The 25,774-nt window shown below is 35.4% G+C and overlaps 1 protein-coding gene across 1 annotated transcript in view; it reads right to left on the bottom strand.

The window, feature by feature from the left end:
* The window catches only part of Apoltp (Apolipoprotein lipid transfer particle), a 335,784-nt gene that overhangs the window by 136,642 nt on the left and 173,368 nt on the right, over positions 1 to 25,774 (bottom strand). Inside the window, exons 30-37 of the mRNA XM_083117428.1 lie at positions 23,448 to 23,673; positions 21,377 to 21,593; positions 13,554 to 13,819; positions 12,461 to 12,658; positions 11,440 to 11,709; positions 5,746 to 5,898; positions 2,731 to 2,934; positions 2,176 to 2,334 (exon numbers count right to left, since the gene is read on the bottom strand). Of these exons, the coding sequence (XP_082973554.1) occupies positions 2,176 to 2,334; positions 2,731 to 2,934; positions 5,746 to 5,898; positions 11,440 to 11,709; positions 12,461 to 12,658; positions 13,554 to 13,819; positions 21,377 to 21,593; positions 23,448 to 23,673 (1,693 nt within the window). The remainder of the gene's footprint in view (positions 1 to 2,175; positions 2,335 to 2,730; positions 2,935 to 5,745; positions 5,899 to 11,439; positions 11,710 to 12,460; positions 12,659 to 13,553; positions 13,820 to 21,376; positions 21,594 to 23,447; positions 23,674 to 25,774) is intronic.

Raw genomic sequence — 25,774 nt, 5'->3', positions numbered from 1 at the left:
AATAAAAATAAAATTCCAAAGGTAAGTAACAAGTAATGTAATGTATATTGTGCGGCAAGGGACAAAAAATGGTTGAAAACAAAGGGATCAGGCTCATATATTCTAGGCTACCTAGGCTATCTCTGAAGCCCAGACTAAATACAGAAAATAATTGACTAGCAAATGTGACTGATGTTTCACTCTCAAACAACGAAGATACAATGAAATTGATGAAGATACATTCACAAAGAATAACCATGTCTAGGCCTGAATTTAAACCTGGGAGCCCTGGCATCGTAGTACACTGTACTAATAACCATTTTACCACAGAGGTCAGTAAGAGAAGAATGGAGTTGCTGTTCAAATGAAATATTCAAGGTAAGAAGTTTATTATGTATCTCATTCTCGCACGTAGGCCTACATAAATATTTCACAACAAGGACCTCTATATTTTATAAATAACCATGAAATACTTGAAATACTTTCCTTACTGTTTCTATATTAAAGAAACAGTGACATTTTTATAATTATTTGCAAATTGTAAGGTACGTGTTTTTAATCACAATGTCACATCACTTCAAAATCCAAGGAAAAAAGAGCCTCCCTTTTGAACATTATGATATGAAGAGATAGCCCAGGTTTTGAACCCAGCATACACCACTGAAAGGGATATAAGTAGTAGTAAAACAAGCTCTCCAATTACTGTGTTTATCTACGCACTGGGTACACATGTAATAGTTTCCAACTGTGAATATGGCAATATATTCGCTGCTGATTCATGATTAGGTTGTTCCTGTGGTTGTATGTGTTTTAGCCATAATGTAACAATGTGAACGTCTGATACCTCCATTATCAGTACCACAATACAACAATGCATGTATCAGGACAAATGAATACACAAACCTGTAGATATCAACCTTGCAACGAAATTTGCAAATATTGGACTTTTAGCTTGGCGTAAACAGCCAGATGTAAACTCTGAAGTCCAATAAAATTTGTTGTTGATGACGATTATATTGGACATGTAGAGTAAGGAACAACATCCAATATTGGCACTTCATTTTGAATACGTTGTTTTTCTACCATTTTTCATATCATTGGATCATTTCCCCATTCCGCTGGGATTACTGTTGGTAGGCCATGCTATCCTAGATGTTCGGTCTACTAGATGCATTCCTATCTTAGTTTTACAGCTCATAATGTAGTTGGTAGTCTTGTCATATTTCACAAAATTTGTGTGTTCCTTGCAAGAGTGGCGTGCACTGTTCTGCCAAAGGAAATGACATCACAGATGCAATCAAATGTTGGGTTGTGTCCAGCATTCAGATGGCAAAAAAGGCTTTTGTGAATGACTATAGCAATGAAACGATGCACCAACAAGAAAAATGTTACTAATAAAAGTGGTTTGTTTTGATGTCTGCTATATGTTTCTGTGGTCCGTCAGCACCATTAAATTGACACCCTGTATATTAACACTTAGGAGTGCTGACCTCTAAGTCACTTTCCGTCCCAAGAATGCTGACCATTTTCACTACTTTTTAAAAAATCATTCTCAAAAACTAAAAACGTAAAATTTATGTATGATACACTGTTGAAAAGTTTGATTCTTCCTCTTTATTTTGATATAAGATATGTTACATTATAGCCACATGGCTACCTTGGACGTCTCATCATAAATGATATGAAATGTACTAAAAATAAAAAGTTGACAAGATATATGACATGCAGTGGCGGCGATTGGGTCCCAAAACTGGTGGGGCAAGGTGCCAAAACTAAAGGGGCAAAGACAGTATATTTCCCTTTGTAGATAGTGCGGGGGCAAGGGTGGTGAAAATTGGGGGGGGGGGGGCAACTGCCTCCCTTGCCCCCCCTTAATCGCCAGCACTGTAGAAAAGGGAGGAAAGCATATCGCTATCAGACAACAACATGAACAGAACCGTTATGAGCATTTGCCCACCATCTAGTGGCAGTATGAGGAAGTGCAATGTTCAAACATTACTCAGGATTGCTAACTCCGTAAATGTATGGCAAATGATCGTTGAAATACATTTTGAATTCAACTCCGTATATATACGTGATCCACACACTAGATAAGTTCGGGAACTTTGTATATATATGTGATTAGCACACAAAGTGTTAAGTATAATCACACAAAAGAAAATTTCCCCTAATAGATCAGTTAAACTAACAACTTACCGTTTTATCTCCATCTTTTCTTGGTAGATTCAGAACAAGTTTCACTTGTTTCTCTGGGTCTGAAAAATCCATTTTTCCATATACTGAAAAGGGTTGTAGTGTGTAGTATGGAGATGCAATATTTAAATGAAATGATGCATCTTTGACATTCTCTTCATTCTGATTCGAAGGAAATGAGAACATAGTTAGCTGCTGTGGTTACAATGGAATAAGTAGCAAAAGAAAACATCTTTTAAATAACCAATTAATTGGTTGTGTGAAAAGTTTCAGATACAGAGGAACGAACATCTAACTAGTTGTTAGTTGAAAATATTGTTGGAAATAAAAGTATGCATGCCACGAATTTGGATCAATTATAGTAATCTTGCTAATGTGGCCCCTTAAAAAGCTACTAATTTCATTACATTAAAACAAAAATGAATTTATTTTCCCCATATAACTGAAATTAATGAATATAAAATAACAATAGTAAGTAATAGCACTTACACACACCTGATTTGTTATTTATTACAACTAATAAAATAAATATAATTTGAAATTAGCCTACATCATTACCATGAAATGTCCACCAGTTGCAAAATCAGATTCCATTGTTTTCAGTGTGATGTTTGCTCCATTGTAGTTTTCTCCTGTCTCCACAGAAACTTCCAAATCCAATAAATTTAGAAACTCAAAAGGTGATTCAATATTGAACCTCCCTGATCTAATCAATCTACCTTCACTACCTTGTTCAATTGTATAGTTAACTAAAAGAAAAGACTAAAAAAAAAAATCAAATCAAGTTAATTTGTATTAAATGAACAGTTCAAAAGTAAAAATAGATTTAATATGCTAATGATTATTAAATAATGACAAGAGCAAAGTTTGTATCAAAAACTCAATAGTTGAGTTGCAAGGATAATACAGTGGAACCCTAATTTTATGTTCCTGTATTCTACATTCTCCAATTATAATTTAAACTTTATAGCCTCAATAGAGTAAAATGTAATAATTTTTTCCAGCATTTTAAGTTTTTTCATCTTGGTCCCTTGAAAAATATGAAGTCAAGGTTCCACTGTATTGGTACCTGCAGTTTGGTAATTAAGCTAAATGGCACCTTACAAATTATTTATATTTAACTAGTTAAAGATTTAAAGAAATAATAAATCAAGAAGATAAGTTAGATTATAAACTTTAAGAAAGAATTCGGAATGATTCTGTTAACATGTAAACTATTCATCCTTTTTGGAAAAATGTCTGTGTAAACCAATTAAAATCTACCAAACTCTTTCATTATCTTAATTTATCTTTCTTCTACACACACACACACACATACACACACACAACCCATTTCCTAAATTTATGACAAATCCTTTTATAAAGTTTGTAGTGAAAATGGCAGTTATGTTTGTTTTTGTCCAAGTAACATGTTTCATGCAAATGAATTGTGACCATTTTGAAATTATGGATCTGTGGACACTATCAATTGCAGCACACATGGTCTCCTCATGAATACCTGCCACCATCTTCACTAGGGAGCATTTTAGGTAGTGGATATAATGCTGGGCACCTTTAATTGCAGATCATTTCCTCAAGTACAAAACCATAACTTGTAGTTCATGGGATTGTGAGATCAGGGCTTGCACATGGCCAAACAGCAGAAAATATCATTTTTTACAGTGCTTTTTAACTTTGTCAAGTGAACTCATATCAAATCTTGCTAGAAACCCTAGTACTAATCAATAAGGAGGAAGTTACCCAATCTTTTAATGGCAGGTTCCAACTAAATCTGATTGATGTTTTCAAATTGATTTTACAGAAATGAAAGTACTGTTAGAGTTAACACCCTAACCTATCATGATTGACACAGGATGATGTCAAAAAGATTTAACAAGGATTTCCGATGAGCTACTAAAGCAGTAAGGGCACCCTGATATTCTGTAGTTGAAAGTCTTCAATGGAAATTACTTCATCAGCAAAAGGAATGCTAGAGTATCAATTGTTTGCATGGTGCTTCAGATGTCATCTTGATTTGATCACCTTCTGTATGTTTTGCTGTTCAGTAAGGTACTAATACTGCATCTGTAATAACACCTTTAAGCCTTGTTTCCATGATTATGAAAAACTAAGTATGCTGACCAAGGCAGTAATTTATTTTATTAAAAACATAAACTAAATGTAACGTTTCAACCTTCTAGCAAGGTCTTCATCAGACTCTGTATCAAGTACAAAAGTAACAAGATACACAAAAAGGGCATTATATATACACAAACATTACTCCCTCCAGACCCTTTTTGTGTATCTTGTTACTTTTGTACTTGATACAGAGTCTGATGAAGACCTTGCTAGAAGGTTGAAACTTAACGTTTAGTTTATGTTTTTAATAAAATAAATTACTGCCTTGGTCAACATACTTAGTTTTTCATCCATCTGTAAGCTTAAAAGTCAAGATCACTCATAAAATTGGCATTCTAAAGTAGTCAGAGCTTCTAAAAATGTTGTAAATTAACTTTGACAGTGAGTAGGGTAGTGAGTTACTGTGTATTTTATACGTGGGTTCAAATTTAATAGTGGCAACACTGCTGTATATACGCCATGAAACTGAACTGGTGCGTCTCACCTATACGCCATGTTAGTTTGATATCTAAGCTACCTCCAAGTAAATGGACTGTTCCTTCCAACACTAGGTGCATGTGCAGTGATGAGAGGAATAGAGTATCGTTGGAGTTGTCAGTCTAAAGTAGTGTAGTCAGAACCCCACTAATGTTAAAGTTCTTGTAATTCTCACTGTACCTCCAGGACAGACCATCAATGTGTAGTATTATGTTCATTTTTGGAACATAACCTGCAACCTGTGGCTGATTTGTTAGCTCGATGGGGCAGGCAGCACATGTGACTTTGATTTGATCCCTAAGATGGAGGACATTCACTTCTGAACTGTTCCAGAGATTCTCCATTCAAACCATCAACAGAACAGGCGCTCCTACAGAAATACTATGACTTCCACATTGCTGGCAACTGTTGTACACAATGCTGGTGACTACATCAAAGGGCTGTAAAAGTTTCACAGAGGTATCTCTTTTCTATCATTTGAGACTAAATAGTTGCCACTATTAAATTTCCAACCCATATATATAATCTGTTGGCGGATAGACCTTGGTAAGAATCAAAGAATCATAGAACAGTGGAAAATTTATTTCATGTTTTTCAGGGGGTCAATGTGACAAATCTTTAAATGCCGGAAATTTAATTTTTATAGCATTTTGCTGTATTGCAACAATAAATGCATAATGCAGGAAATGTAATATCTAAGAATGTAAAATCGGGGTATACTTTAATTGCAATTAAGCATATTTGAGGAAAACATTTCACTTATATTTTAATTCATTTTCCAGACAACTGTGTGTATTGTTACTTATGCCACATTATATCAGATAAGACATACGTACCTGATAAGCAATACAATTTATTAAACAAGCATCCTATTGAATGGGATAAATAAACTGATTACACCATTTATAGCTATTTGAATTGTTAAGCCTACATTTGTAAATCAATTAAAATATATTTGATCTACATAAACATACTTACTTCTGACCACTTGCCTCCATTGTTGACTTTAGCATCAAGTGCTATACCATATACTTCATCTGGTACTAATCCAAATCGAAAATTTGAATGCACTTCTTTGAAACACTCACATGGTGTAACTAAATGTAATTTGTTTGTGATAGTAAAATAGTCCTAAAAACGAGAAAATTAACTATTAGAAACTAGCATTGGAATATTGTGAATAGTAGAATGAAAATTACAAAATTACAAATTCAATGTTGCCTGGTTTGAAGTCTACATTGTTTCAAAGGCAACAAACAGATCCCATTGCAGTAGCACTGGCAGAGACAATTCCACACAGGTAAAACAGCAACAGCAAAAATTCAGGTGAGGCCAGGCCGGCTCGGTAGCTCAGTATGCCAGAGACCTGGGTTCAAGTCCTGGTCGAGCCTGCATTTTTTGCTGAAAATTTCTATATAGTACATCTCCTATGTGTGCCTAATCTTCAAGAAATTACCATGTGTATGAATCACTGCATTTCACACATTTCTGTTTAGATAAAAATGTTTAGTTTTGCAACTACCATAATGACTCTACATTAATCAGATCTTGTATTTTGTGGAATCAATGCCTTTAATAATAATAAACTGGCTTAAATTGCCAATGCAGTCACTCTCTTGCACCAAGTTTCTGTTCACTTATGGTAGCATATCCCCACCATGGTTGTAAGATGCAAGGTCATATATATATATGACCTTGACAGAGGTAGGGGGGGGGGATACTTGCTTGCTTAACTTTTGTTCCAGTATGTATGGTGTAAAATATAATGAATTTCCAGTTCAAATTTTCTCTGATCAATTCTAGATATATAGGGAGTCTGAAAAGTCTCATGCTATAGGCCAATGGTAAAATTGACTGATTTGTTCTATTGTTGCACACTGGCTGGATACTGCATTTCCAGAATATGTTTGGTCACAGACGACCCATTGAATAGACTCCACACTGACTGGGTATCAATCGGTTGGATTTTGCATTCTGGGAGTATCTGAAATCCAGGGGGTACAGCATAGTTGTACCCAGGTGGCTAATTCAGCACCAGGATCAGCAATGAATGCCATGCCATAACTCCAGAATAGGGCTGTGCTGATACCGATACCATGGGTATCAGTATCAGTAAGTATCGGTTAATTTTTTCCACTGATGCCACTAATTTTCCGTGGCTAGAAGAGCGGCTAATATCAACAACTCATTTCACTATTTGTTCTTTTTAAAGGTTGTGGCTCTTCCTTGTAACAGGTTGGGAGGCCAGTACAAGATCAACCATGAGATTTTCCTAGAAACGCTGGATAAATCCCCCATGTTCCTAGGAACCAGATGAAAAGATCAAAGGCAGGGCTAAAAGTGAAAGCTGAACAAAACGTGACCATGAAGGCATGTTGACTGCCTTGTAAACACTATGTGGAATAAAATAAACCATTCAGTGTCAATTATTACTTGAAAACTCATGGGGGCAAGATAGGTGGACGTTTTAAAACAAGCATTACTATCACGCCATGCTAATGCAGGGATTAACTTTGTTTAATCTATGTTCAAGTGGAAAGTGGATTTTTCAATTTCGTCTTGTACTCTTCCCTTCTATGTAGGTCTTTGCGAGACTGCTGGTATCAGTCAATCGAGGGTTATTTATTTCTGCCTAGATTAGACTGGGACATACAACTTTGAAGGGCAGTATGAAAGAAGATTTATGCACACTACAAAATAGTGTGAAATATTAATCAGGAACTTTACTTTCCATCAACTGGACCTTACATCATTTTTGTTAATCAATAAATTTTCAATTTTTTCCTTTTTTACATTAATTTTCTTGCAAGAACAATTGCTTTTATACAAATTTTAGCGATCTTAATTACACATAAGATAGATGATGAATATTTGCTGTTTTATCCATAATTTTATAGCATCTTTTTACTATTACATGTAATAATAATGATTACAATATTAATTAATTTACATATGATTATGAATAGATCTATATATTATGTTAATGTATTAATTATAAACATTTATATTATTATTATTATTATTTCAGACCACCTCCCATAAATATATTTCTAGATATGTGCCTGGTGATATGATGAGTTAGTATGATTAAGTAACTAGCCTTTGTTATTTTATACTGGAATTATACAAGTGAAGATAAAGTGTCAGTGGAAATGATACTAGGAGCAGGAGCGATTGGTGTACAGTGGTTGCACAGAGTGTTGAAAACAGTGTGGCAAAATAGAGAAGTGCCAAGAGATTGGACGAAGGGACTAATAGTTCCCATATTCAAGAAGGGGGACAGATAGGAATGTAAAAACTACAGAGGAATAACACTAATGTGCCACTCAACAAAGGTATATAAGAAAATATTGGAGAAAAGAATAAGGGAAGTAACAGAGCTGAACATGAGAGAGGAACATTATGGATTTAGAAGAGGCAGATCAACAGAAGATCTGATATTCACCATAAGGCAATTACAGGAAAGGCACTACGAGTATGGAAATGATTTGATTCTGGCATTCCTAGATATAGAAAAGGCATATGATAGCATGAACAGAACAGAGATTTCGAAGGCTCTAAGAGAGAAAGGGGTAGAGGAAGAGATAGTGTGTAGAGTGTACATCACACAGAGCTGTGTGAAGATGCCAGTGGGAAGAACGGAGTGGTTCAGTATAAGTAATGGACTAAAACAGGGAAGTGCTCTTTCCCCACTGCTCTTCATAATTACAATGGATGTAATTAACAAAGAGGTGGGGAAGAAGATAGGAGAGGAAGAGATGAAGGCCCTGTTGTTTGCTGATGACCTAGTAAACAGTGAAGAAGTAGTATAGACAGAGCTTGATAGTTGGAATGAAGAAATTGGAATAGCAGGAATGAAATTCAACACAGAAAAGAGTGAGGTGCTACTAACAACAAGAAACAGAGCCAGAAATGTACCAAGAATAAAGGTGGACACGGAAGAGTTGAGGGTAGTGGAGAGTTTCAAATATCCAGGAAGCATAATTGAGAGAACTGGAAGAATAGATGTGGAGGTAAACAGAAGAGGACAAATGAGAGTTGGACTCTATGAAAGCGTTTGAAGATTATGGAGCAGGGATGTACCTATGAAATGCAAGAAGGTAATATACAACACATACTATGTGCCAATAATTATGTCTTGGACAATGACAGAGAGAGACAAAAGAAAGATGCAATCAGTGGAGATGAAATTTTTAAGGAGCATATTGGAGAAGACTAGAAGGGATAGAATAAGAAATGAGGAGATCCGACAGACAGTGGGTGTGGTGAAGCTTCAGGACAGGATAGATCAGGACAGGTGAGATGGTTTGGACACATGAAGAAAGACTGCCGGAAAGAGCTTACAATGCACAAGGAATGGGAGTAAGGCCAAAAGGGAGACCAAGATGTAAGTGGAAAGAGCAGATAGTAGAGTGTGTTTGGAGAAAAGGACAAGATTGGAACACCGTGGAAAGAGAGGAATGGTGGAAGACCAGAAGAAAATGGAGAGGCTTGACTTCTATGCCGACCCAGTCACAGGCAGGAAACTGCGAAGGATGATGATGATGAAATATACACGTATCGGTATCGGTGGAAATTGGTCCGGGTACCGGTATCAGCAAATGGTGATATTGGCTCAGCCCCACTACACATTATATTCCCTGTGTGCTCAACAGCCTGCAATTCCATCTACAGATCTGTGTGGAACTTGACAGAGGACATATTGAACAAATACTGTGATTTGGCCTTTTGGACACTTTGTATATATTTTTCTTATATCTTCTGTTAATTTGGTTATGGAGTTTGAGGTTGTGTATTTACCAGTGGTCGGAAGTAGCACGCTACTTGTAGCAGTGCTACTGTAGCTAGCTACAAAATTTGTAGCTATAGATGTAGTGGTGCTACATTTTGAAAATTGTAGCTGGAGCGGTAGCGAAGCTACAAAATTCCTGTAGTTGTAGCGAAGCTACAAAATTCCTGTAGTTGTAGCGAAAGTTCGCTAGAGCTACATTCTTCTCAGAATTTTGAGGTCAATTTTCAATGTGACAACAGCGTAAAAAAGAATTTGACAATAACGCTTACTTTTGTAGGAGGTTCATAAAGACAAAGTCTATTATGTATATGGAAATATGGATAACACGATGAGCAGCATGGGAAATGGAGGAGCAGGAGGTTCCCATCCTCCAGGCATCTTTCCCAGTTTTTATTTTGAGTCCACTTTATGCACAGATATGCTAATCAAGACTGGTTCCGAACCATTATATGACTGAACTCAATATTTATCCTCAAGGAAAATATGTTGATATATAAATGTAAATAATTCTACCAAATTTTATTTGTGTATGGTTGTAATCATTAATTTGGGTAACACTAATTGCAATACTCATACATCAAATTTGAATTGATATGCTGCTTACATAGGCACATTATTCTCAAACACTAGAGAAAAAATAAGTAACTGAAGTAACACTGCTATCAAAATTACTGAATGACGGGACTCATGATAATAAATAACATAATTTATTTTCCAGTAAGTACAACTATCATACTAGGGCCTTCTTTGGAATATCCATGTGGTTGCTTAATTTTCTTATGCAAAAGTAGCGAGTAGCGAAGTAGTGAACATGAGTAGCGCAGCGAGCTACGTTTTGGAAAATGTAGCTGTAGCTGTAGCAAAGCTACTTTTAAAATGTAGCGTTCTGATCACTGGTATTTACCTAGTATTATGGAGACAGTTGATGATTGTAATAAATGTAGTGAACATGCTTATGAACATACCCAAGGGATTGATTATATATTTTTATTATTATTATTATTATTTGCTTGCTGAGATATACCCAACACACCAGATGACCAAAACCATTTGTACAACTGTCTCTTTCTTCATCTTATCGACTATTAACACACTGGTCCATCACAGTGAAATAAACTCTTTAAAAATTAGGAGAAAATTGTAGTGTGAGGAAACCACTCAATGTGCTGAGACAGTTAAAATGGCTATTATCATACCTACATGTATTCTTTAAATATTTATAATATAATATAAACATATTTAGATGACCTCAAAAAGTAAGTTTTATATATCTTGAACTCTGCATGCTGCAATGGACATGAGCACCAAGGTCTGCGAAAAACATTTCTATTGTGCAACACATGATCAGTACATTGGATCCCATTACCACTGGTATCTGGCTTACTATACTAGAATTCATTGCTATTTCTTTCAAATAGCTAATCAACATGTAATGTTTGGAATTTCCACTGGGGATTGCACCTAAAACTGCTCATGATTTAGTTATGTACCATCCCTTGATTACTGTTAATGCTATTTACGTAAGTCTGCAAGTAATGATTCTTAATGTAAATACATAAAACTAAATTGAACATAACAAGAAGTTTCCTTTATAACTAACCTCGTGACAGGTTAAGTTTGCAGCAACTTTTCACATATGTAGACCCCAAACGTGCACACAGAATATAGTTCCGATGCAATACTGCAGATTTTCTCAGTCTGTGGTATGAACAGCTTGGCAGTTGAGGCAAGACTAGCACAGGAGATGATGAGCGCCAGTCTCGCATGGATTAATACAAAAAACCTGCTGCAAACTTAACCTGTCATGGGGCTTAGCTGTAATTACAGTTCTGCTCTCACATTGAATTTCACACAATAACTAATGATAATTCAGAAATTACCTCAACATCCAATTCGTCATAGAGTGTAGCTGTTCCATCTGGTAGGGTCAGGGATGCTTCAGTATAATATACTGTTCCTCTTTCATCAATATCTATTTTCCCCCTCATAGTGGGATACAGAATAGTGTCAATCTCAAGAAGGCCTTTCCAGTTAAATAACGCTTCCTCTGAAGTATCATCATAGTCTGCTGGTGAACTAACATCTTGATCTTCTTGGTTAGAACTAGCAATGTTTGGGTACTTCGGACCTCCTTCTGCCTTTATTCCTAACTGCAGAAAATAATTAAATTTCACAGCATACAACAATTAACACAAATTTAATTTTTGAAATTTGTTAAGGTATCTAACACTAAAACAAGTGAAGTTTTTACTAACCTCTGCACTCTTCTATTACTAGTTGTTAAGTTATCTAATACTAAAACAGGTGAAGTTTTTACTAACCTCTGCACTTCTCTATTACTATTCCAAGTTTTTGATTGTGGGCGAGTAATTGAAAGTAAAATTGTACTGTATTAAATTATCCTAATCAGTGTGCATTAAAAAAATAAAGCACTGAAACATTTTTACTGCTAATCATTGATATAACACTGTATTAAATATCATCTTAATCAGTGTGTATTAAAGCAATAAAGCATTACAATATTTTTACTATGTTATTTAAAATTAATCATTGGTGAAACATTTCCTTTAAAAAGAAATTGATATCTATTTAATGAAACTTGTACCTTCCAGCTATTTCAGTTGTGTTACAATTGCAAAAATGAAAAGAACTATATATCCACTTGATTTAGTATATCTGCTTTTATAAAAGTTTAAATACATTGATGCAACCACCATAGAATTGATTATTTAAAACTTTATTCAATAAGATTAATAGGTTTCAGAATGACTACAGACAAAGCATGAAAAAGATACTTTCAAGTAATTTGTATAATTTTGTCCTCCTCTTAAATGTAATGTAATATCTGATTGCATACATTGAAAATAATAAAAAAAAGAGCCATAATTAGTGATTTCTTACCTTAACATCAGCTACTATAACTGAGAAGTCAACATTTACAACATCTTTAATAACTAACTTTGCTACTGCTCCATTTTCTTCAAACCCTTTAACAGGAGTAAATATTTTGAAAGAGAATTCAAAATCAGTATCACTCTCATATCGCCAAACTCCACTAAAACCAATGTTCACATTATTCCAGCCTGCTCTCATTTCAATCTGGAAAAAGAAATATTGTTACAAACAGAGACACTTGCAATGAAAAGTATTTATGTGTATCTAACATCTCCATTCCCAGTATAAACCAACACTTATCTGATCATGGAGAAAAGTATATAGATATGAAAGAAAAAACATTAGTGGGAATTGTGATTTTACCACGGATTGAACCTGCAACCCTAGAATTATTTACTTCGAATTTTTTGTACTTTTGGATATTTGATACCACTTTCCTATCTCTTTAGTAATAGATAAGCATGAATGTTATTAGATGAAATTATTGGATGGACAAGTACAAAGGAACACTCACATCCAAAACCTTTGGTAGTGGAAATATTTTGGTGAGCTCAAACATATAAACTTTCAAACTGACATCACATTTTTCATCTTTTATATACTTTCAGAGGAAAATTGTCCAGTAACTAACCACTCATAAATGACATAAAAATATTTTTTTTTTTCCTTTTTCACTTAGTCAAAATTTTGTTATGCTAGGGTGTATCTAGAAATTAATTATTGATGAAAGTCTGAATGTGTTCAATTTTTAAATACACATATTGAGAATGATATAAAATATCTAATTGATATTTTAGTAACTAGTTTCATGGTGAAACTCTTGCTAGTTATGGAAATAAAGTTGAGAGTAAAGAAGGAAAAAGAATTACAGGATACAATCTACTCAAGAATACAGGCAGTCCATAAATTTATCTGCAAATAATGACAGCATATGGCATTGTATTGCCGGTGCATTCATACATAAATGATCATAAATTTTGAAGTAACATAAATTATAAATGACCAAAATATTTTTACAGGTTAAAAACAAAGCTCAAAATATGTCTGCTTTCGTGTACAAAAATAACATTTCTATCTATGCCTGGTTACTAATGCTTACCTTGTCCTTATTTACAATGCCGACAAGCAATAGTTGACTCAGAAATTCAAAAGGAGAACCTAATTGAAATTTAACATCAAACAAAGTGAATGAAATCAAGTTCAAATGCACTTCAAGTCCCAAGGAATCTGATGGCCATTTAATTGTAGCAATGAAATGCCGCTCACTCTTGGAAAATCCAAAGTGGCCTGTGATTTTATGATATTTTGGAATAGGTGTCTCAATATTCACTAATATTTTGTAGTTTGTAAGGGATCTAAGATGACCTGAAAAGAAGGAAGCAAACAAATCAGTTTATCATTAATAATAATAATAATAATAATAATAATAAACCTACAATTATTGTTTCAAATATGAACAAGCATTTTGTGCAGAAAAGTACATAGGTGTACTATTAAAATCAGGATAAAAGCATGACAAAGTATCAATATAACAAGTCATAAGATGCTATCAATATTTCAGAGAAAACACATCCCCATCATCAGGATGAAAGAAAGGGAGAATAGGGAGAAAAAAACATGCAATGCTGTGTTGTAGAAAAACAAGGATGAATGTAGATGTATATATATAGATCCCAAAGACAAAGTGACAGCTACATTCAGTAGATAGATGTCTTTGTAAAAATAAATTGCATTTTTATTAGGGACGGGACAAATTAATCAGTACTCTATGAATATCAGCTGATATAGGCATGTTAATGTTTAAGTCATATGTCTTGGTTTTGAGAAGTAAACCTAAAAAAATACAGCTGCGTTTACTAAGGCAAAATCCATCACAGTCACATTATTGCAGACATTAATTAACCCTTCGTGGATCACATGAGAAAAATTACGTCGATGGTCACGCATGGTGCCAGAGACCGGGTTCTTAAAATATGTTAAATTAAAGGTCTAATGCACCAAACCCTCAATTATTATGATAATATCTTTACTTGCAAACAAATTAGATTCTATAAAACTATAAAAATTGAATTTCTATAAAACTATAAAAATTGAATTTCTATAAAACTATAAAAATGCACTCTTTGTTAGTCGGGCATGGAATGGCAGACTGGATTTTCAGTAAAAACTAGGTATGCTTATAGTTTCACATGGACTCTGGCACCAAGGGGCTTCAACAAACTCTCTCCTAGTGGCTCGAAAATCTGACTAACACTGAAAACAAAATTGTGGTGTACAAGAGGAAGGTTAGAGACTCAGCAAGACATTCATTTATAAATGGCGACATTAAAACCACACACCCAGAACTACAGACTGTGCGCGACCAATTCAGGGTGAAGTAGGCAAATGAACAATTTGGGTTCTCAATGGCATGAAATTTATATCAGATCAGTTATTCGTAAATTTATATTGGTACTTTATCAGTATTAGTAAAAATTTCCAGCGGCGTCACGTAAGGTTCACATACGGGTGTTCACAATAAAAATTTTATACTGAATGCAGATTTACTCTGCTCCCTTGTAACTTCATCTTCATTGAAAAAGTGAGAATAACAGTTCAACTTATTTTTAACAATTTCAACAAAAATCACGCTCTATTTGAAGTAATACAAGTTGTCTTTTTTTACACAACTAACACCCTTTTAAATAGGTTATTTATAATTAGTAATGGCTAGTCCAAATTTATTAGTAAAACATGCAATCTCAGGTATGTACAATGCAAGACTACCATACTTTGCAATCTACTTTTTATTACATGGACCAATGGCATTCATTCAGCATTGAAAGCATGTGCATCATTAGCAGGACGAGTCCTCCCAAGAGTCCAGAAAAAAATGTATTATGTGTATGTAAGATATTTGGGTATTATACAGAATGCTCCCCACACACAATAACTCAGTTGTGATGCTTATGATTGAAGTATCAGTCAATGTGACATTGCTCAAATTCCTTCATCCAGCAGTACACACTTCAGAAACCACTGATTTAAAGCATACAGTAACATCTATTCATCGTTGTCATTAACATATTTACTATCCTTGATCTTATGCATTGCATGAAATGAATTGTTCCAGAGGCAGTCTTTTGGAAGCGAGTCGCTTGTATATGTGGAAATGGTAACAAACGTCTAGGATGTGTCCTTTGCCCATTCTTGCATTCAGGTGAATTGATTAATTACAAGTACTGTGCAATGAAAAAAAACTAACAATTCTCTTTTATATATATTTATATATTTTTTAATGTATCTATTGCAAACAAGACTACTTGCTGATTTACGCGAATAAGTGGCCAAAGAACACACACAAGACATGCACTTTCATTTGCTCAAAATCCACCAGGTCTTGCTAGAGTTTTCAACTATGTAGTGCAGACCTTTCCGAGTCCCCCTAGACATGTTTTGTATATGCTGCACTCTGATGCTGAATGAAAGAAGTATTGCCGCTTGCATAACTGTTCGCACAGCGAAATGAACATCTTCGGGGTATAGTGGTCAGTTTTATGCAACATGCACAGCAATTGTGTTCAAAGTCCTCCGTTGAACACCATGGTAGTCAGTGTTACCAACTACCTACAAAAGTTATCAGACATGAAATAAGTCGTGTCAGAGGAAATTGTGTGGATATACTTGTACATCAAACCAAGTATTTTTTTGAATAAATATATGTGTGTGTGCATTTAATATGTACGTAATTTAAAACATATACATGAGTGTTCATGTGCTCATGCGAACATTATCAGGGGACACGCCTGAAAATTTCATACCAGCTCATCCCTAGTTTCTCTGGTAAAGTAATTGAACACATGTAAATTGCTGATGGAATATCAACTCTCAGATAAGAAAAGTGAATTCTTTTGTAAAAATTTACAATGCTACAACAATGCACCAGAGATGTTATCAAATATTTTATTTCATATTTTCTACTCTAACAAAAAATCCTTAAGATCTCATGCAGTTTAGGATCTCATTTGAAATTATCTTCTTTCTATTGTGATATTGCATGCTCTGATGATTCGCTATGCTATACTAGCGATAGCATAGCTACCAGTAGGGTCTTCCATGTGAGGAAGGAGCCAGACTAAGAAGCAACCTACTGGTCAATGGCTCCAAAGGCGGAAGAAGATGGATGGTCATCTCAATGGCTGAGGAGGCAGAGGAACTTGGAGGAACCTTTTTAAAAACACGTGGTTCAGCTGGCTCCGGCTGACAGTACCATGTAAGGAAGAGGCAACTCGCTCTCTTGGGAGTAATGAAGAGGGGAACTACTGCCTTGTGGTGAAGAGGGATCTTCAACGGCTAAGGGAGATAACCCCAACAGAAAATAAGCATGCTTGGAAGCTTAGAAAGCAGCCCTATCACCAAGATCGGGTGCTGTGGGCTAATAACCCACACACCTTAAATTGATGTATTACAGAATCGGAAGTGAAACAAAACCGGACGGATCTTAAGTTGACAACCTTTTGCTTGAAGACGAAAAACAAAATAATCTTCTGGAATGTCAGAACCCTGAGGGAAAGCAGTAAACTAAGACAAGTAACAAAAGAAATGGAGAAGTATAAGTTAGATATTCTTGACTTGAGTGAAATAAGGTGGACAGACTTTGGAGAGATGGTGACACATGATGGAATCACATTTCTTTACTCTGGGACAACTGGAGAAAATGCTGAGCCTTGGAATGGTGTAGGATTACTTCTTAGTAGAAATGCGAAGAAAAGCCTTATGGAATGGAAGCCTATCTATACTATTACTATAGTTGCACGTTTTAGAATGAGAATTAGAAATGTGACAATAATCCAATGTTAAGCACCAACAGAAACATCAGAGATGGATAAGAAAGAAGAATTCGAGCAAGTACTTAATACAGTTATACAGAACGAGAATGAAAGAGATGTTGTTATAGTGATGGGAGATATGAATGCAAAAGTAGGATCAAATAATGAAGGATTGGAACAAGTAATGCGAAGGTTTGGATTAGGAGATATGGATAAAAATGGAGAGATGTTTATAAATTTTTGTGCAAACCATGATTTAGTAATTGGAGGAACTCTCTTTTGTATCACGCCGCAGACGTGAATCGAACCTAGGACCCGGGTATCATAAATAAATAAGCTAATCACGTTATAAAAAGGGTCCCGCTGAAGCATTGAAAAAAGAGCTTCTTAAAAGCTCATCGCGACAGCGTCCTTCAGCGGAGTTGGAAAAACTCCGCTGACATTGCATTAGAAAATGAAATAAGGAATCAGCGTTCTTCCTCAGGATTGCCGTTGCGAGAGGACGCGATCGAAGCAAGCGTCGTAACGGCCGATAGTTCAAATTTCACATAAATAGGTCGCGTGAGAAAATCTCATTCTTAGTTGTCTTCCGTCAGTCAGATGAAGTAGTTATTACAAAAGAAATCCGTGTCTAGTTGTTTGCAGTTTACGCGAGAGAGCTCCAAAGGCATCGTAAGTTCAGAAAAAGGAGCAAACGAACAATCGGGAAGTTAAAGTTATCTTTAGAATATCGGTCGGCGAAAGTACAGAGTTTGGAGCCCAGAGTTGCTCCCTCGTCCGTTTTGTTTCAGAGTAGGACCACGTCGATCCAAGGACCAGCGGAGAAGAGATCGCCGTAGAACTCCAGGTAACGAACATTCCTTGTCTTTCCTTCCCCTGCCTGTTCAGTCAAAGGTAGTGTTTAAATATATGTCCGTGTGTTCTTCTTTACGGGGCTAGTCCCCTTGTAGTTTAGTGTCGACGTGCTCTCCAGAGCTACCCCCTTCCTTTTACAACGTTCCTCTCGCCTAACAAGCGAGTGGCTAAAGGCTGTCATAGCCTATCTACGATCCCCGCTCTTAGACTTTATATGCTTTATACATAAAAGATGCCACAAGGTTACATGGGTGTCCCCAGATCATACCACAGAAAATCAAATTGATCATATTACTGTTAGTAAAAAATTCAGAAGATCCTTATTAAATGTAAGGAATAAACGGGAGGGGGGAGCAGATATTGGCAGTAACCACCACCTTGTAGTTGCATACTTTCAATTTAACATCAGCTGTCAAAAAGTTTGAAACAAGGAAGAAAAAGTTTAACATACAGAAACTACATGATAAAAGTAAGCTACAAGAATTTAAGCTGGAATTAAGAAACTGCTTTGAAGCACTCTCCACATTCACAGAAGATGAAACAGCAGCAGCTAGAGATATTGAAGGAACTTGGAATGATATTAGAGATGGATATCTCTGAACTAGTGAAAAGGTGCTTGGATTTAGGAATTATCAACAGAATGAATGGATGTCAGAAAATACATGGGAGGAAATAGAAGCTAGAAAACAAGCCAAGAATAATAAATCAAACCAGAACACATCAGCAGAAGGCAATAGCACATGCAGAATATACAGAAATAGATAAAAGAGTAAAAAAAGTGTTAGAAGAGACAAAAGAAACTGGGTAGATAATCAAGCACAGAGTTGAAGAAGCAGAAAAAGGAGGCGATCTAGAAGAACTGTATAATATTACCAAGAAATTTTCAGGGAAAGGATTTAGAAGGAGTAAACCTGTAACAAATAAACAGGAAAAAAATTTATCCACACAAGAACAGCAATTAGAAAGGTGGAAGGAACATTTTTCAGAAATCCTAAATAAGCAGGATGCATTAGAAGAGCAAGAAGAAGAAATTGCAAGGGAAGATATTTCTGACTCAATGATAAGCCTGCACCCACCATCATGTGTAGAAATGAGAACAGCACTCAAACAACTAAAAAATGGCAAAGCACCGGAAATAAATAGTATTACTCCTGAAATCCTCAAAGCAGATATTGAAACCCCCATTGACATGCTACATCCATTGACAGAGAAAATATGGGAAGAAGGAAAAGTCCCAACAGAATAGAAAGAAGGATTAATTGTTAAAATGCCAAAGAAAGGAGACATCACAAACTGTAATAATTGGAGAGGAATAACACTCTTAAGTGTACCAAGCAAGGTGCTTTCCAGGATAATTTTAAATAGAATCAAGAATGTTGTGGAGACTCAAGTCCGAGGAAGATTCTGACACTTATCAAAGACATGTATAATGGCTTCAAATGTCGGGTTATACATGAGAGCAAACTTATAGAGCATATAGAAGTGAACTCTCGAGTATGACAAGGTTGCATTCTCTTGCCAACCATATTTTTATTGGTTTTGGATAGAGTGATGAGAAGAGTGACAGAATGAAGAAAAAGAGGTATCCAATGGGGTATAGCTGATAGGTTAGAGGACTTGGAATTTGCTGACGATATTTGCCTCCTAGCCCAAAAATTCAAAGACATGGATACAAAACTACAACAACTTGAAGAGGAAACAACAAGAGCTGGATTACACTTCAATGTAAATATAACAAAGGAGATAGAACAAGGTCGACTCATTTCTATACCTGGGAAGTGTAGTCACAAAAAATGGTGGACCAGATAATGATGCCCAAAGTCGAATTAAAAAAGCATATGGAGCCGTTTTACAACTATACCCAATATGGAAAAATAAGAATATATCCAGAAATACAAAAATCCACATTTTCAATATGGATGTTAAGTCGGTCCTGCTTTATTCTTGCAAGACATGGAGAGTGACCCAGCAGATTATACATAGGATGCAAACTTTTGTTAATAGATGCTTACGGCAGATAATAAATATAAATTAGCCTGACATAATAACGAATGAAGACCTATGGGAAGCCACCAATCAACAACCACTTGATATCCAGATAAAGAAAAGGGAAGTGGAAATGGATTGGACATACTCTTTGGAAACCTGCTGGATCCATAGAGAAATCTGCATTAGACTGGAATCCTCAGGGAAACCGAAGACGTGGCCGACCTAGGAAGACCTGGAAAAATCAACTGAAGAAGTTGATTAGGCGTAGAGCTGACAACTCTACACTGTAAAAAGACATGTCAAGAAACAGCAACATGAGGCCATGGATGTTCCCAAGGTAAAATATTCCAGAGGTAAAATAGTCCCCCATTCGGATCTCCGGGTGGGGACTACTTTGGGAGGTCCCTGGACTAAGGATAAGATCTACATTAGGAATAAGGATATTAAATTAGGCACCTGGAATGTTCTGAGCCTTTACCAGCCTGGGGCATTTCAGTGTACAGTTAATGAGATAGTTAAGTATAAATTAGATGTAGTAGCTGTCCAGGAAGTTAGGTGGCCAGGAGAAGGGAATTGTACAACTAAAAATTATACTTTTTTCTATGGTGGTACTGAAAATCATAATTTTGGAACAGGCTTCATCATAAATAATAATAGAATTATCTCTGCTCTTAAAACAGTAAAATTTTGTCTTCCCGTTTAATATCTAAGAAACTAAAAGTTAAAATATACAAAACAGTAATTTTGCCTGTATTATTATATGGATGTGAAACGTGGTCCTTTACACTGAAAGAGGAACATAAATTGAGAGTATTTGAAAATAAGATCCTTAGGAAAATATTTGGACCTAGAAGGGATGAGGAGACAGGTGAGTGGAGAAGGTTACATAATTTAGAACTACATAATTTGTATTCATGTCCAAATATTATTAGAATGATTAAATCAAGAAGCCTTAGGTGGGCAGGCCATGTGGCATGAATGGTAGAGGAAAGAAGAGTTTCCAGGATTCTTGTTGGGAAACCTGATGGTAAGAGACCTGTAGGAAGGCCAAGACGAAGATGGAAGGATAATGTTGAGATGGACCTAAAGGAAATCGGTAGAGATGGAAAAGAGTATATATATCTTGCTCAGGATAGGGACAGATGGAAGGCCTGTGTTGCTGCAACCATGAACCTTCGGGTTTAAGAAGCTAGAGAGTTAGTTAGTTAGTTAAGGAATCACAAAGTTTTTAAATTAATATATTAATATGTATTGGAAAAGTATGCCAAACCTGTTAAATCCATTTTGTATTTTTTGCCATCAAAGTCCAATTGCCCATTTCCTCCAATTTCACTCTCCTTATTCATGTAAACACTAACAGACATATCACCAACTTCATAACCCTTATAAGGTGATGCCATTTTTAAATTTCCTGTTATTTTTACATCATCATCATTCCTAGATAGAATCAATTCACTTTGGACTGATATAAATTTTTGTGGATCATACTGAAACAAACAGAAGTCAGGTCATATTAATTACATGTTAATTAAATACATGCAAAATAACATATTGGTAAAATGCAGAGTATGCGACATATAAATGTGGCATAAATTCATTACATATAAATATTGATGAGAGACTTGGGTGAAACTTTGTCAAGATTTTGAAACTTATTCTGTTATTCCCGATTGACTCATAGTAACCTTCCTGCTATGTGGAATGTATTAGTCAGCACCAGAAAAACATTGCTCTCAGTCCCAGGTGATGATGGTTGGAAGATATTCTGCAGCAAATGCAATAAGTGCGCCAACAGACTTATAAGATCAGTAGTTCATCACAGTTCCAGGAAGGATGCTCCAAGTCCACCCTTAATGCATGGATATATATGCAAGTTGCTTATCTTTTAAATTGAAATGAATCTCTCAGAATCAGCCATCGAAATTTTGTCTCAATCAATTGGCAACGAATTAGTGGTGTTGTAGATTATAGAGATCATTCCATTAGCTGCTCCCCGCTGCTCCTAAAATTGTTATCTCTTACATGTAAATTGCAAGTTAGATCAGTAAATGTAATCATTCCAGCATGTATAACCTAAACCATTTTGAATTAGACCTCATGGCGTAAGCAAAATGAAAGTGAAAGTAGCAAGTAGACACCAACTCACACATACATACAATGTGCTTTAAATGGACTCTAACTTTGTAAGCATATAAAAATTTATTCAAAAGCATTTTAGAATCGTTGTGTGTGTTATTGTATGGTAAACCTGAATGGTTTGATTCTCTGCCATAATGCTGGATTGTGCCACACAGTGATTTATCCACACACCCTTCCAAAATATCCTGAACACCCCCTAAAATATTTCACAAAGGCTCAATTAGCAGACTAAATAATTTTTGCATAAAATTATCAATGATAAGATTGAAACCAAATTTCTAATCAATCATTTTAATATGCGAGTACCCACATGAGCAACCTGCAACATAAAGCTCTTTCACAATTCCACTACAAGGTTCTTCCTTCTACAACTGCCTCATGTCTACAGGCTTCTTCACTTCTGTAATAACCTGCCTCCAAATGTTGGCATTTTCTTGACAGAACACAAGTTTCTGAAAATCATTATTATGTATAACTTTCTAATTTATTTTCCAATCTTGTATTGTTTTTGATTTGATGTTGTTATTGTTTTCTGGCCGTTACATTTTCAGTATAAAATGACATGGTATCTGAAACATTCAGTAAATAAATAAAGGGGTTTCATTCTTTAAGTGATGAGACATGAATGTTTGTATTCTGTGAAAATTTTCTTCCATCTAATTTTTGTATTCTCTCAGACATTGACGTTAGCTGTTCTTGCCTTTTGTTAATCACAATGTGCTGTAAAGTTATACCCTTGTTCTCTTATTTGCAGTAAATAAGTTGTAAGTGCTCACCTTCATTCTTTGCATCAACGTTTTTCACCACACTCTTAATTCTGCTGTTACTGTGGTAAAAGTGAATTTACTAGCTTCAAACTAATTCTACATCCTTCTTATTTATTTCACTTGGCTCCCTCAGATTATTACATCCCCAGAATTGAAGATCTTATTCAAACACAACTGGTCTCAAATAAAAATGTCATGGAAGTTGTGGGGGCTATTCAAAAGTGTGGGTTTTGTTTCAAAAGGAATGTGCAAGTCAAGAAAGAAACCTGTTACCATATCACTTTATAATTTAATGGTGAATTTGTTTCGAAGTTAACACAAATTCCACATGAAGATAAGGGGAACTGAATCAAAGAAGCAACAATAATAATTCAAGCAATTTTTTTCAACACCTACACTGACACACACAAATTATTTGACAGCTTGTATATTTACCTCGACCTTAAGATCCGTTTCAAACTTTCTACCATCTTGCTTATGATGGAATGTTCCTGCCATAGTTTCAATTCCAGGAATGGAGCTTAAAAAGGATCCATTTAATCCAATTTCCACAATATTATTTGTAATGGTGTATATGCCAGACAAGTCAATTTTCACATAATCGTTTTCTCTCCAATGTACACTGTTATTTGCTTGAAGTGAGTTTTCATTTATGGTAAATCTGAAAGAAAACATATATTCCATTCAGATAAGGGTATTAGTTATTATCATTGTTGGTATGTTTGAATTGTTGTTTTAAGTCCACTTTATGAACAGATAGGCTCATCAGGACTGGACCTATAGTTTAAAGTGGGATCCGAACCATAGTACAATGTACCTCTACTAGGTATCAAACCTGATACCATTTGATTACTTGGTAGCGTCGTCACCTTGTAATCAAGGGGTCCTGGGTTCGATACCCGGTGGAGGCACATAGTGGTTCGGATCCCACTTTTAACTGTAGGTCCAGTCCAAATTAGCCTTACTGTGCATAAAGTGGACTTAAAACATTAAATCATCAACAACCACTTGATTACAAGGCAATGACAGGTTGTTATTATATTGAGTATGTTATGTTGTTATTTGATTCAAGTATTATATGGTCAACATCATAACTCCTCTTTGATCGTGCACCTATGCACCCATCTCAATTCAAATGAGCCCACCAACATCGGCCATGTCCGAATTGGCAAGTGGTCCATCCCGTTCTCTCCCATTTGCATTCGTGTGCAGTCAAAGTTTTCCAAATCTACATGTCCCCTTGCAGTACGGTTGCCACTTTTCCCACCAGGTGTCAGCTCGAACATCACTAACCTAGCTCTGAGGTGCAGGAGCACAGTACGGAAGCAGAAGGCAGACACCAACTACACATTACAATTATTTTCACCTATTTACTACTCATATTAAGAATGTGGTATGTAATTTCTCATTTTACAATTTTTCTACAGACAGTGTTATCGATGAAATGTTTAAGTATCATTGTCTGTTCAGTAACACATTGCCTCTGCAAAGTGAAAGTTGCAACATGGCTGCCAAGCGCAGGACCACAGCGAGTTGAAGCGTGAACCTGTCGCGCCTTCCACCTCTCCCCTCCAACTCCACATATGCCACTAATTCGGACAACAGCGGTAGTCTGATTCCAATGTGTGAAATGGTGCTCTAGGCAACATCTGCTGCCAATTCCGATGTGGCCATTGCCTCTTGCACTGTCCAATGATTTAAAAATATATTATTATTTATTATATCTTGTAACATTTTTAATTATTGTTATGAATTTCAGAAACATAATTTTAGAAATATTTCTGAGAACTTCTCACTCTTCAAACAATTTTTTTCTTGAACATTTGGCAAAGTTGGTTTCAATTCCACTATATCCATGGACTGGATAACCAATAACTAACACAAAGTTTAAATTGGGATTCAAACTGTGAATTGAACCTGAAAACCCTTTATTACAAGGAGAAAGCATGATGACAGTGATCATAGGTTCAAATCCTGGGTAAGATATTAATGTTCCTTTGTGTTTATTTCTTCATCTCTTTCAACAAATCATTCATCATTATCATGGTCATGATTAACCTATAGAGGCATTTGATAAGTTTACAAGCTTTGAACTCGGCAGTATTGGTAGTTACAAGTAATCAGTAGGTATCAATAATTTCCTCACATGGACAGACTGAGTGAAAAATTCAAGGGTATACAAGCAGATTTTTTCGCTACATCAACGTATTACGAATCTCACCATTAACACATATGCACACACAAATATATTAACAATATAAAGGGTCTGTGTGATTCAAATGTAGTCAAAAATTCTAAATCAATTTAATTAAACGGTATATATATTAAAAATATTGAATTTAAGGTACAGAGTTTACATTTGCAATTCCACATATTCAGACTCGCAATACATATTCAAACACAAGTGACGGATGTTAAGTGATATACTAATCTACAAAAATTTGTTAATTGTACAAGAACTTCAAACTCAAATTTGTCTATTCAACTTTAGGATATCTTATCTTGCAATAATCTTTAGTCTGTCAGGTCTTTCTGCAAAAGACACTAAAAAAGTAAATGGATTGAGAGAATTCTGTTTTATTCTCCCTGCAGCTTTAGTTTCCTTCCTCAGAACATTTATAAATATATATTAATTCAATGCGACTTCGAGTAATAAAAGTTGTAAATTTTCACGTCTACAGAGAAAAATTCACGTAGAATTCACGCAGAATTCCCAGAATTCAAGGAATTCCCGCTGAGTAGCCACCCTGCAGAACAAAATC

Source organism: Lepisma saccharinum, chromosome 2, assembly GCF_977018435.1.
Source record: "Lepisma saccharinum chromosome 2, izLepSacc3.1, whole genome shotgun sequence".
In the NCBI taxonomy this organism is placed as follows: Eukaryota; Metazoa; Arthropoda; class Insecta; order Zygentoma; family Lepismatidae; genus Lepisma; species Lepisma saccharinum.
Note: the sequence above shows the minus strand (reverse complement) of the source record. Positions and strands in the feature narration are given on the sequence as shown.